This window comes from Podarcis cretensis (assembly GCF_951804945.1).
Source record: "Podarcis cretensis genome assembly, chromosome: 8".
Taxonomy (NCBI): Eukaryota; Metazoa; Chordata; class Lepidosauria; order Squamata; family Lacertidae; genus Podarcis; species Podarcis cretensis.
In genome coordinates this window covers 2,219,823-2,233,432 of record NC_137177.1, presented here as the reverse complement: position 1 = coordinate 2,233,432, position 13,610 = coordinate 2,219,823, and the positions used below count along the sequence as shown (strand labels likewise).

Below are 13,610 nucleotides of genomic sequence, written 5' to 3'. Positions count from 1 at the left end.
TGAAAAAGCACAGCTCCAGTTAAGGAGCCCAGGTGCTTTGCTGCTCTTGGGCAAAAAGACCTTCCACAGGTATTCATTCCTCCCTCTCCATCCTGTTCCTTTTCTCGCCCCCCCCTTCCATCCCTCCATCCCACCAGATTGTTAGCCCCCTGCTTGCCCGGGACTTCCCCCGCCCCGCCCTCCCCGCCTATGCCCCGCCCACTCTGGACCAGGAGGCGTGGCTCCCCCCCAAATCTGAGATGGGAGGCAGGAGGCTTTTAAAAGAGCCGCTTCAGGGCTTTCTGGGTTTTAATCGGTTCTCCCTGGCGGGGAGGAGGGTGGGCGATTTTTTTAAGAGCCAGACGCTTCCTGGAGGAGAAGATGCCCTCGTATTTCCTGAGTCCTTTCCAGGAGCTGGATGATGCTCTCTGCAAGGTAAGGTGTGTGTTTGTAGGATGCTGGAGTTGGTCTTAACTGCTGGACTTTCCCAGAAGTTCAGGAAAAGCGCTTTTCTGCCGGTTTATTTTTAGCCTTGCAACTTCCTCGTGTTGCTTAAGCGTCTGCAAACTCACTGCCCTTTTTTAAGCTACCAGAAACCTTGGTAGTTAAAAATAGGGGGGCAGGAGAAGGCAGAGAGTACTCTGAAAACTCATTTAAAACAGTGTTTTGTTTTGTTTTGTTTTGTTTTGTTTTGTTTTGTTTTGTTTTGTTTTGTTTTGTTTTGTTTTGTTTTGTTTTGTTTTGTTTTGTTTTGTTTTGTTTTGTTTTGTTTGCTAAAGGACTCTGCCCCTATTTTTATGGAAGCTATCAAAGTGTTTTAAGGAAATTGCAGCAAGCTCTTTCCCTCCCCAGCTATAACTTCGTTTGCAAAAATTAAAATAAAATAAAATCCCCAATTAGAAAGTTACTGGGCCAGATCAACAGGTCCAGACATCACTCAGCGTTGTCCAAGAATGCAAGGATATCCAAAAAGTCTTCTGCTTTCTCCTGAGCTGCTTGCTTGGTGCATGGAGCGACCTTTCTGGATCCCATCATGATCTGTTATGTGCATCGAAGGAATCCGCTCTCCTTTGGAGAGACTTCCTTCTTGCCACTGAAAAAACTGACCCCTCGCTTTGGGCCTTTATCCTGAGGCGATTTTTTTGCAGCAGTTCTTTTCAGTCCACCTGTTGTTCTTCATCAAACCCTCTCCTCCTCCTGCCTCACATTCTCTGTCTCTCCTCTTTCAGCATCTCATTTGCAAGGTTCCCTTTGGAACTCCCTGCCTCTTGATAATCAAGCAGGCGCCTTCGCTGTCCTCTATTTTTTTTTTGGGGGGGGGGTGCCTACTAAAAACGTTTTTGTTTGGATGAGCCTGCCCAGCTGTTCAGAAAGCCGACGTGTGTTGCAGTCTGATTTGTGTGTGTTTTTGTTCCCAAACTTTTTGGGGCCACTGCCTGCTTGGGTTCCATAAACTCATCCCATGTACCCTCTACCCTATAATAAAAAACATTATTCAGAATAGCAGTTTGCACGCCCCACTGAGGAAGATAATAACGTGATAAAACTCATATACAGTAATAAATAGTTTATTCAGACTCTTGATGAAAACTATTTAGTTCAAATAATTCAGCAAAATGTATGAACTTGATTCCAGCATTTTAAAGTCCGGTAGTCGATGAACCTGGGACCAGATCCCTGGGATTTCCACCACGGAGGGAGGGTGGCAGAGGGGCCTTGCTTTTAAGAAATTATGTGGTGTGTATAAAGCAGTGTCTGGGTGTTAAATGGGGAGTTTTTGAGTTTTGGTAAGGGCTCCCTACCTCCCCATAATTTGAGCCTTGGCTGAGCCCCAGGCGGTATGTCTCTGTTCCGTTGGGGCCCTGAATTCGAATCGAGGTCTGCTTTTCGATGATGCTTACTTCCTGCAAAGGTGAAGGAGTCTTTGCCCCGCGAAAGGGAGGGAGAGATTCTGCACATTGCCTGCAAAATGGAGATGCACCAGGGGGTGTTGTGGACGTCACGCTGTGCCTGGACTTCATATCCCAGAAGCCCTTGCTGCTGGAGGGTGCCATGTTGGCTATGGTGCCTGACCACATGTGAACTGGGGCAGCATCCTGCTGTGTTGCGTGGTGCTGAGTCCCAGGTCAGGGTGCACAGTTAGATATCCAGAGAGGTTCCCTGTTTGCGTATAGCGTCTGCTGTGAACATGCTGGAAGGCCTTGGACACAGAGATTCCCCCTTCTGGTTCTTGCCCATCGGGTAATCGTGCTGGCCTACCTTACAGGGTTGTTTGTAAGGTAGAGATGGGGAACCCTCAGGGGTTCAACATCAATCTTGTTTCCTGCTTGGAAGCAAACATTGAACGCAGCTGCATGTATAATTTTGTGTGTTTGGGAAAAAATAAGGACCTAGCAGCTTTCCAAGTTAGTTAACAGTTTCCCTGAAGGGCAGCTTCTAAGTAAAGGCGTAAGAGCCCCTCTGAGCCTGCCAGAATTGGAGATCCTTTGGGACATTAGTGCCCCACTTAGTCCTTGATCTGCTTGCAAAAATAAAGAGGTTATGGATGCATGCAAGTATTGGACAATGGTCTGTGACTGGTGGGTCGGGACCCCTTCCTGGGTCATGGCCAGATCCAAGGTACAATTCTCCAGCAGCCCTACAACCGTGCAAATATATGGTAAAAGACTGAGAAATTGGTCCCCAAATACGCATTAAAGGTGGGCCCTGCAACTGTAAAATGTTGGGGTCTGCCGGGTTAGAACTCCTGGCTGCAAGTTTGGAAGTGTTTGGTTCCAAGCTGTCAACTTTTCCCTTTTCTCACGAGGAATCCTATTCGGAATGATGGAATTTCACATTAAAAAAGGGGGGAAAGTTGACAGCTATGCTTCAGTCGGTCAGGGCATTGCTGCTAATGTTGTATACAAAACAATGTCCCCGTTGCAATGAGAGAGAGAGAGAAGCGAAGTAAAAAACAAAAAACCCCCAAACACACCATTTATCTTGTGCCTAATCGAGAGTTCTTAACGTACAGGAAATATTAGCAGCATAGGAAGGAAGGGTTTGTGGTTTGGCCTTGAGGGTTGGGGTGCAGGTTGGGCTGGAGGTGTTTGCATGTGATGGTATTCAGAGTGTGGAAATTTCCATCACAATTGGCGGTGACTCTAGGGAGCCATTGTGGTGAAACTTTTGTTCCCAATGCCCTGTCTGTTTCCCTGGCAACCCAAGTATTGACCTGTAGCATATGGTCCTCCCTTGTGGGATAAAAGCCACTATTCAGAGCAGGATTTGCATCTTAGGGGCATCTGGAGGTACTTGCGGTGGTGGCTGGTACCTGCTGGGCAGAGCAGGGCAATGTCCGCGTCATGGGCGAAGCATTTCACACGCCGCGTGGGCGCTCGCCCACAATAAGGTGCAAAAAGATTAAGGAGCTGAGTTTCGTCCATGCACAGAGAGAGATCCCAAAAGAGAACTCTGCTGGATCACGGCAACAGCCCATCTAAATAATAATAATAATAATAATAATAATAATAATAATAATTTATTATTTATACCCCGCCCATCTGGCTGGGCTTCCCCAGCCACTCTGGGTGGCTTCCCACACAATATTAAAATACAGTAATGCATCAAACATTAAAAGCGTCCCTAAACAGGGCTGCATTCAGATGTTTTCTAAAAATCTGGTGGTACTTTTTTTTATCTTTGACATCTGAGAAGGCCCTCTGCCTGGTTCCCTGTAACTTGGCTTCTCGCAGGGAGGGAACCGCCAGAAGGCCCTCGGCGCTGGACCTCAGTGTCCGGGCAGAACGATGGGGGTGGAGACGCTCCTTCAGGTATACTGGACCTTTGAGGCCATTGAGGGCTTTAAAGGTCAGCACCAACACTTTGAATTGTGCTCAGAAACGTCCTGGGAGCCAACATAGGTCTTACAGAACTGGTGTTATGTGGTCTCGGCGGCCGCTCCCAGTGACCAGTTTAGCTGCCACATTCTGGATTAGTTGTAGTTTCCAGGTCACCTTCAAAGGTAGCCCCACGTAGAGCACATTGCAGTAGTCCAAGTGGGAGATAACCAGAGCATGTACCACTCTGGCAAGACAGTCTGTGGGCAGATAAGGTCTCATCCTGCGTACCAGATGGAGCTGGGAGACAGCTGCCCTGGACACAGAACTGACCTGTGCCTCCATGGACAGCTGTGAGTCCAAAATGACTCCCAGGCTGCACACCTGGTCCTTCAGGGGCACAGTTGCCCCATTCAGGAACAGGGAGTCTAGTCCAGCACCCTGTTCTCAGTTTCCTAGGGGAACTATAGGAATCTGGATAGACTGCCTGTGCACCTGGAGGTTCCATAAGAACATCAGAAGAGCTGGGCTGACAGATCAAGCCATTGGCCCGTCTAGTCTAGCCTCCTGTTCTCACAGCGGCCAACCAGATGCCCACTGTGGGAACCCGCAGGCCAGGACCTGAGTGCGAGAGCAGGTCTCCCCTCCTGGGGCTTTCAGCAGCTGGTACCCAGATGCATTACTGCGTTCAAATGCGGACACAGCGCATAGTCATTATGGCTAGCTGCCATCAACAGCCCTCTCCTCCTATAATCCTCTTCTAGAGCCATCCAATTTGGTGACCATCCAGTTCCCCTGTGGCAGGGAGTTCCATAGTTTAACCATGTGCTGAGTCAAGAAGGTAAAGGGACCCCTGACCGTTAGGTCCAGTCGCAGACAACTCTGGGGTTGTGGCACTCATCTCGCTCTATAGGCCGAGGGAGCCAGCGTTTGTTCGCAGACAGCTTCTGGCGAACCAGAGCAGCGCACGGAAACGCTGTTTACCTTCCCGCTGGAGTGGTACCTATTTATCTACTTGCACTTTGTGCTTCTGAACTGCTAGGTTGGCAGGAGCAGGGACCGAAAAACGGGAGCTCACCCCGTCGTGGGGATTCGAACCGCTGACCTAGAGATTGGTGTGAACGGAAGCAGAATTGCTAGGCGCACTGTGCAGGTTGTGTCTGGGGTGTGTGTGTGTGTGTGTGTGTGTGTGTTGGTGTACCAGCCCAGCCCACCCCTCACCCAAAGCAACCCTCCAGATAAACAATTTGCTTGCTTACTGCATTGGGAGGTTTTGGTCATCCCCGAAATGACATTCCTCTGCCTCTATTACAAGGCTAGAACGTTGGACGATTCGGGACGGATAAACGGAAGTCCTTCTTGACTCAGCTAGGGGATGCAGGTGGCGCTGTGGGTTAAACCACAGAGCCTAGGACTTGCCAATCAGAAGGTCGGTGGTTCAAATCCCCGCGACGGGGTGATCTCCCGTTGCTTGGTCCCTGCTCCTGCCAACCTAGCAGTTCGAAAGCACGTCAAAGTGCAAGTAGATAAATAGGTACCACTCCGGCGGGAAGGTAAACAGCGTTTCCGTGCGCTGCTCTGGTTCGCCAGAAGCGGCTCAGTCCTGCTGGCCACATGACCTGGAAGCTGTACGCCGGCTCCCTCAGCCAATAAAGTGAGATGAGCGCCACAACCCCAGAGTTGGTCATGACTGGACCTAATGGTCAGATGTCCCTTTACCAATAATAATAATAATAATAATAATAATAATAATAATAATAAGTTTATTATTTATACCCTGTCCATCTGGCTGGGTTAACCCAGCCACTCTGGGTTTGCTTACAGCATTTCTAAAAACATAAAAAAACCCAAGCGTTAAAAACCTCCCGATACAGGACTGCCTTCAGATGCCTTCTAAAAGTTGTGTAGTTCTTTATCTCCTTGACTTCTGAAGTGAGGGTGCCACTACCGAGAAGGCCCTCTGCCTGGCTCCCTGTATCTTCGCTTCTCACAGCGAGGGAACTGCCGGAAGACCAGTAGTTCCAGAGGGCCTTCTCGGTGGTGGCGTCCGCCCTGTGGAACGCCCTCCCACCAGATGTCAAGCCAATAAACAACTATTTTACTTTTAAAAGACAACTGAAGGCAGCCCTGTTTAGGGAAGTTTTTAATGTCTGACGCTGTACTATTTTTAATATTCGGTTGGAGGCTGCCCATAGTGGCTGGGGAAACCCAGCCAGATGGGTGGGGTATAAATAAATTATTATTATTATTAGACCTCTACCTGGGGTATTTCGAACACTGCCAGGGAGCAAAACATTAAGATGCCTCTCCTTCCCCTTAGCCACACTGGTTGCTGAGAACGATGGGAGCTGAAGTCCGTCAATATTTGGAGAGTCTCGCATTCCTCCCCCTTGATTTCAAGACTACTTCCCTGGGTGTCCTCCTCAAGTGCTGGGCCAGGCAGGTGTCATCTGCGCAGCGACCAGATGGAGATCCATTTAGTTAATAGCATCCTCTGGGGCGAGCTGCCTCCGTCCGAGGGATTTGCAGAGGGAGAATGCGGCTACCAGCTCGCCCCTCGCGGAGGAAACCCAGGGAGGGCTCAGAGCGGCTGGCCTGGGCTTAGACGTCGCCGGATTGCACAGCTCAAAACAATTAGCCCACGGGGAGGGCGGGTCGGCCGGCAAATTGCTTCCTCCTCGGCGTCACTTGGCGCAAGAGAGTAGCCCTGGTCCCTGGAGGTCAAGCGTTGAGAACGGGAGAATTCTTTGCCTGCGGAGAAGTCATAGAATCATAGAATGATAGAGTTGGAAGAGACCACAAGGGCCATCGAGTCCAACCCCCTGCCAAGCACGAAACACCATCAGAGCACTCCTGACATATGGTTGTCAAGCCTCTGCTTAAAGACCTCCAAAGAAGGAGACTCCACCACACTCCTTGGCAGCAAATTCCACTGTCAAACAGCTCTTACTGTCAGGAAGTTCTTCCTAATGTTTAGGTGGAATCTTCTTTCTTGTAGTTTGGATCCATTGCTCCGTGTCCGCTTCTCTGGAGCAGCAGAAAACAACCTTTCTCCCTCCTCTATGTGACATCCTTTTCTATATTTGAACATGGCTATCATATCACCCCTTAACCTCCTCTTCTCCAGGCTAAACATGCCCAGCTCCCTTAGCCGTTCCTCATAAGGCATCGTTTCCAGGCCTTTGACCATTTTGGTTGCCCTCCTCTGGACACGTTCCAGTTTGTCAGTGTCCTTCTTGAACTGTGGTGCCCAGAACTGGACACAGTACTCCAGGTGAGGTCTGACCAGAGCAGAATACAGCGGCACTATTACTTCCCTTGATCTAGATGCTATACTCCTATTGATGCAGCCCAGAATTGCATTGGCTTTTTTAGCTGCCGCGTCACACTGTTGGCTCATGTCAAGTTTGCGGTCAACCAAGACTCCTAGATCCTTTTCACATGTTCTGCTCTCAAGCCAGGTGTCACCCATCTTGTATTTGTGCCTCTCATTTTTTTTGCCCAAGTGCAATACTTTACATTTCTCCCTGTTAAATACTTTACATTTCTCCCTGTGGAAGTCGTAGTTGCATCAGGGACTTGCATGGAATTATAGAATCGTAGAAATGTGGGGTTGGAAGGGACCCCGCGGGTCATCTAGCCCAGCCCACTGCAATGCTGGAATCTCAGCTCAAGCATTCATGACAGATGGCCTTCCATCCTCTGCTTAAAAACCTCCAACGAAGGAGAGTCCAATCTCACGAGGGAGACTGTTCCACAGCTCTTAGTGTCAGAAAGTTTTTCCAAGTGTTTAGTCGGAATTTCCTTTCTTCTAACTTGAAGCCATTGGTTCGAGTCCTACCTCCAGAGCAGGAGAAAACAAGCTTGTTCCCTCTTTCATGTGATGGCCCTTGAGATGTTTGAAGATGGCCATCATACCTCCTCTTGGTCTCCTCTTTTCCAGGGTAATCAGTATGTTTGCGAGCACAATTCAAAGTGTTGGTGCTGACCTCGAAAGCCCTAAATGGCCTCGGTCCAGTATACCTCAAGGAGCGTCTCCACCCCCACTGCTCAGCCCAGACACTGAGGTCCAGCTCCGAGGGCCTTCTGGTGGTTCCCTCCCTGCGAGAAGCCAAGTTACAGGGAACCAGGCAGAGGGCCTTCTCGGTGGTGGCGCCCGCCCTGTGGAATGCGCTCCCACCAGATGTGAAGGAAATAAGCAGCTATCTTATTTTTAAAAGACACCTGAAGGCAGCCCTGTTTAGGGAAGTTTTTAATGTTTAATGCTGTATTGTGTTTTTTTATTTTTAATATCTTTATTGATCAATTTCCTCATAACAAATTATCAAACCATATCATCACATACATTATTTCCCCCCCCCCTTCCCCCCCCCCAAGGACTTCCCTCAGCGCCTCTCCCTGATTTCTCTTCACATATTTCCCCTGCATATTATAAAATTGTTATCACGTTATCAACCAATAAATTTGTGTGTGTTTATTCAAAACTTGCCAAGGAGTCCAGTTCATTTTGTTGTCTTTTTAGATACAGTAGTTTGTAAAAAGTTCCCATTCTTCTTTAAAGTCACAGTTGTCCTCGTCTCGCAATTTGTAAGTCAGTTGGGCCAGTTCTGCATAATTCATCAATTTCTCTTGCCACTGTTCTTTCGTCGGGATTTCCTCATTCTTCCATCCTTGTGCTACCAAGACTCTTGTTGCTGTTGCAGAATACAAAAATAATTTTTTTCTTTTCCTTGGCAGGTCCTGCCACATACAGTGGTGCCTCGCAAGACGAAAAGAATCCATTCCGCGATTCTCTTCGTCTAGCGGTTTTTTCATCTTGTGAAGCAAGCCCATTGACGGCTTAGCGGATAAGCAAATAAGCGGTTTAGCGGCTTAGAAAAAGGGGGGGGGAGGGGAAAAAAGTCGGAAAAACTGTCTTGCGAAAAACAAAATGTCTTGCGAAGCAAGCCCATAGGGAAATTCGTTTTGCGAAGCGCCTCCAAAACGGAAAACCCTTTCGTCTAGCAGGTTTTTCGTCTTGCGAGGCATTCGTCTTGCGGGGCACCACTGTATTGTGTTTTAAATATTCGGTTGGGAGCCGCCCAGAATGGCTTGGGAAACCCAGCCAGATGGGTGGGGTATAAATAATACATTATTATTATTATTATTATTATTATTATTATTATTATCATACCCAGCTCCTTCAACCATTCCTCATAAGGCTTGGTTTACAGACCTCTGGTCATCCTGGTCGCCCTCCTTTGCCCACCTTCCAGCTTGTCAACATCCTTCTTAAATTGTGGCGCCCAGAACTGGACACAGGACTCCAGGTGTGTTCTGACCAAGGCAGAAAAGAGTGGGATTATTACGTCCCTCGATCTGGACTTCTGTTGATGCAGCCCAGAATAGCATTCGCCTTTTTTGCTGCTGCATTACTCTGTTGACTTGGGTTTAGCTCTCCCCAGGGAGTCTAGCCTGATGCCTTCATTACTTATCTTCAGCTGCCAGGTGAAAACCTTCCTTTTTAACCAGGTCTGTGGCTTTTACCATCTATGGCCTTTTAGAGTGAGTGGGGTGCCTTGATTCCTGCATCGCAGGGGGTTGGACTAGATGACCCTTGAGGTCCCTCCCAACACTACAATTCTATTCTATTACAATTCTCTCTCCCACCCCCTGGCTTTAATGTACCATATTTTTCGCTCCATAAAACGCACCTGACCATAAGACGCACCTAGCTTTTAGAGGAGGAAAACAAGAAAGAAAATATTCTGAACGAAACAGTGGGTGTATGATTTTTGTGGTTCATGCTGTGGCCACAGACATGTGATTTGACGGTGAGTTTGGGCTAGCCCAATGCAAAAATCCTGAGGATCCATGCGGATCTGTGCTTTGTAACCACGTTTTTGCACCATTGCAGCCCCAGGCAACAGTGGGTGCGTGAATTTTTTGGTGCAGGCTGTAGCCATGGACATGCTATGTGATCTGATGGTGAATTTGGGGTGACCCAATGCAAAAATCCTGAGGATCCATGGGCTTTTACCTCCCCCGCTCCCAGGCAGCCCTCGCCAGTCCCTTATCTCTCTCCCGATCCCGCTCCCTTCCCTCTTGTTTGCCTTAGTGTCTTTTCCTTAGCTGGAGCAGTTTTTTGCTCCTCCTTTTCTTCTAATTTCTCTCCTTATTGCTTTAGTCTTCCTGTTTCCCCCCTTTGCAAGTTTGCTGTCTTTACCTCCCCCCCTCCCAGGCAGCCTCCTTTATCGCTAGCATCCCTTATCTCTCTCCCCAATTGGCAAACGATCGGTGGCTTTGTTTCAACACCCCCTTCCCTCTTTCAAAAAAAAGAAAGCACAATCTGCTTTTCGCCCCTGGGCAATTCGGCTCCAGGGACCACACATTCGCTCCATAAGATGCATAAACATTTCCCCTTACTTTTAGGAAGAAAAAAGTGCGTCTTATGGAGCGAAAAATGCGGTAAGTTATGTTTGGGTTTTCCATTTTTCTGTACATCGCTTTGAGTTGCCTGTGGCCAAAAAAACCAGCGACTGATAAATTCAATTCTCATAATATTCCCCCCGATTCCCTGATTCGTAGACGTTCCTGAGCCTGAACCTGAACGAGGACGACAACAGTCCAGATGCCAGACGTTTCCTCCGCTTCCAGCGCACCTTCTCCGCCTGCCCTGTCGCCCTCTCGGCTTCCAGCTTCGAAGTAACCAGCTGTGCGGTGCACCCAGCCGACACCGTCGCTCCCCACGCGGCCGCGGCTGGTCCGAGCAACCCAGCGTGGCCCCTCCAGCAGCCGTGGGGCCGGGACTCTGAGCTGCCGCCCACCTCCCTCCAGCGCATCCCTTTCCGAGCGGACCGCTCGACCAGCCTGATCGAGGGCTGCTGCCGCGGCGACGCCAAACCGCCCTCGTCCCGCTACAAGACGGAGCTGTGCCGCACCTTTGAGGAGAGCGGCGTCTGCAAGTATGGGGCCAAGTGCCAGTTTGCCCATGGCGCGGCCGAGCTGCGGGGGCTCAGCCGCCACCCCAAGTACAAGACGGAGCCTTGCCGCACGTTCCACACCTCGGGCATCTGCCCTTACGGAGCACGTTGCCACTTCATCCACAACGCAGAGGAGCGCCGCGTGCCGCCCCCGCGGGCACCCTTGCCAACCCGCCACTGCCCCACTGCCGACCCCCGCCTTCCGGAGACCTCCTTCCCTCACGACGTCCTGAGCCAGCCGACTCTTGCCTGCCCCCTCCACACTGCCGGGGCCGCTCGGGGGTCCCTGCCGTGCCCCTTTGCCTTCCCGGCCCTACTGACGCTGCAGAAAAGCCTTTCCGCCGACTCCCTCTCTGACCAGGAAGACTCTGGGAGTTCGGGGGGCAGCAGTGGGTCAGAATCCCCGGGGTTGGGCCCGCTGGGTCGCCGGCTGCCCATCTTCAGCCAAATCTCCATCTCCGACGACTGAAGGGGCGTTTCGAGGTTGGGAGGAGAAACTGAGGCATGGAGAGAAAGATGCGAGATTTCCCTTGTCCGCACCCAGAAAGAGCTGAAGGCAACTAGGAACCCCTGCTCTTTGTGTGTGGATGCCCACGTGACTTTTTGCCTCTGCTTAAACAGGTTTGCTAGGTTCCCACACCGATTCAAAAAGCTCATCAACCTGTTTATCCAGAGGCAACAGTGTGTGTTTTTCTATGCTGTTGGGGGGGGGGCGCAAGAGGTGTGTCCTTCTCAGACCACTTCCAGCGCTCTTAAAAATGGTCTGGTTTCTCTAGATATCCCGAGTTGTTTGGGAAGACTCTTTTTTATGCTGTCGATGATTTGATTTTTTTTTTAATATAAAAAACCTGACGTTTCTCAAGCAATGGACTGAGATGAACAACTTCTGTGCTATATTGCTGGTTTTCTCTGCTTGAGGGAGGGATCGAGGAAATTATATGCAGAGTGAGAAGGACGTGGAACCACGAGAACAGACAACGTTCTGCTTGCTGCGATAGTTTCACAGAGAGTAGCCAGGGCGAAGTCTGGAACAAAGCCGACTACATGGAACGTGGCGAGATTTTTTGTGGCATCCAGGAGGATGTTGTTTCCGCCGGGCTACTCACATCTTCTCAGGGTCAACTTGGTGCTCATATTTTAGACTACGACTCCCATTATCCGTAGTCATCCTTGCACCTGGCTGGGAGTTGTAGTCCAAAAGCTCTGGCGTGGGCACCAAGTTGGGGAAATCTGGCTTAGGTCCTTGGCAAAAAAAAATTATTGTGACCCGTGACTTATTGGGTTGTCTCTGACTCCAAAAGATTTTCAGGACTTTATTTCGATACCATTGGGATGTACTCAACCAAATCCTACACAGAGTAGACCCACTAGCATTCAGGGACCTAAGTCGGCCGTGTTCCTTATCTCCAGTTGGTCTACTCTGTGTAGCGCTAGCATTGGATACGACCCTGAATGTTGGCTCCTGTTTCCATGCGAGAAGAGGCCGACGAATTTGCAGCTACCCGTGCTTTTTGTCTTTTTGTTGTTGCAATATGGAAAACCTTAATTTTGGTGGTTGCTCCACCCCCCACCCCCCAAAAAAAGCCTTAAGCAAGGGTTTTCCTTTACTGTGTTGTTTCAGCTGGGAATCTGGCAGCATGCAAAAACGGAAAGCCAAGAACTTTCTGACTACGGGCAGAAAAGCTGGAGGACGAAACTGACAGAACGAAAAACTTAAACTGACAAATACTCGCCTGCCAAGATATCTCTCTCTCTCTCTCTCTCTCTCTCTCTCTCTCTCTCTCTGTCTTTACTGAGGGGGTGGGAGATCTCAAAAACTGACCAGAGGCCAAAAGCATTTTTAATTTTTAAGGGAGCGGCGACACATTGGAATCGGAACTCTTCCCACAAATTTGGGCGCTTAGAGGAAAGAATGTTGGATGTTTCTGAATGGCTGGGTGAGGGAGAAGGCCCGGTGGGTGGGGAGAACAGATTGTATTAATGGCAGGTTTTGCTTTTTCTCAGGCCAAACACCCAAGTGCTTCTTAATTTATTCATTTTTGCAGAGCAGGTTGAGGAGAAGAAGATGAGTTGGGTCCAAGGATGGAGGCCGCTGCACGGTGCCAACTGCAACTGGGATTTTCCCATCAGCCCTTGCAGGGTCTGATGGGAGATGCTGTCCCAAACATCTGGAGGGACCCCAGATTGCGTCTTGGGCTGGCCCTCCGGTTTTTGCAACGGAAACAGCAGCCCTTCGCCTTCTTCTTTCCAGGGCAAGAGTGTGGTTTGCTTGGAAACTCTCGGTCGCACTAGTATATCAACACAACACTGGTTTTTTGGGCTCACGTCCGGGTCTCTGGCACGTTACCTGATGAAAAAGATCTAGAAAACAGTGTCTGCAGACTCAAAAATGGATTGAGAGGGTTCCCCTTTACGCCATCGCCCCTGATGCAAGCGGCAGAGCCCTGCTAAAAACTGCTAAAATCCGTCTTTTGAAACCGCCTTCAAGTCTCCAAGATTGAGGGGGGGGGGGAGAGACGGGGAGGGGGGTCGTTGTCTGTCTCCTGCATTAATTCTCTCATCCCCTTATTGCACAGCCGGTCTTCTTAAAGAGCCAGACCACCTGTGCCCTTCACAATAATGCTTCTGTAGTGGGGGCAGGATTAGCCCCCAAGTTTGTGTGTGTGTTTTTTAAAAAAGATATTCTCTTCAGTTTTTTTGAAGAAAGTGTGGTATTTCCCCCACAGGGACGACGACGACGACTTCTTTTTTCCTTTAAAACATAAGGGGGAATTTTGCAGGTTCGGATTATGTTGCATGGAGGGGTTTCCGTTCTCAAATTCCCTTTCAATCTCTATTTGTGTGTGAGTGA

At 49.5% G+C, this 13,610-nt stretch overlaps 1 protein-coding gene and 1 long non-coding RNA gene across 3 annotated transcripts in view; one reads left to right on the top strand and one right to left on the bottom strand.

Moving 5' to 3' along the window:
* Positions 1 to 308: 308 nt before the first annotated feature.
* On the top strand, positions 309 to 13,203 carry LOC307221286 (mRNA decay activator protein ZFP36L2-B-like). Of its 2 annotated transcripts, XR_013841333.1 has the most exons (3): positions 309 to 414; positions 10,365 to 12,809; positions 12,848 to 13,203. XR_013841333.1 is itself a non-coding variant. In XM_079985714.1 (2 exons), exons 1-2 carry the CDS (start codon positions 361 to 363, stop codon positions 11,226 to 11,228), a joined length of 918 nt encoding a protein of 305 aa, XP_079841840.1. In that variant the 5' UTR covers positions 309 to 360; the 3' UTR covers positions 11,229 to 13,203. The 2 variants fall into 2 exon arrangements, 1 of the variants encoding a protein (XP_079841840.1); XM_079985714.1 differs by having other exon boundaries at positions 10,365 to 13,203.
* The window catches only part of LOC307221390, a 119,816-nt gene continuing 110,316 nt past the window's right edge, over positions 4,111 to 13,610 (bottom strand). The window contains exon 4 of the long non-coding RNA XR_013841358.1: positions 4,111 to 4,125. This is a non-coding gene — a long non-coding RNA (uncharacterized lncRNA). The remainder of the gene's footprint in view (positions 4,126 to 13,610) is intronic.

Bases quoted from the DNA above. Each gene is read 5' to 3' on its own strand.
- LOC307221286 (XM_079985714.1), top strand. From the start codon at position 361: ATGCCCTCGTATTTCCTGAGTCCTTTCCAGGAGCTGGATGATGCTCTC. The intron at 415-10,364 runs GTAAGGTGTGTG...CCTGATTCGTAG, and splicing joins TGGATGATGCTCTCTGCAAG to ACGTTCCTGAGCCTGAACCT.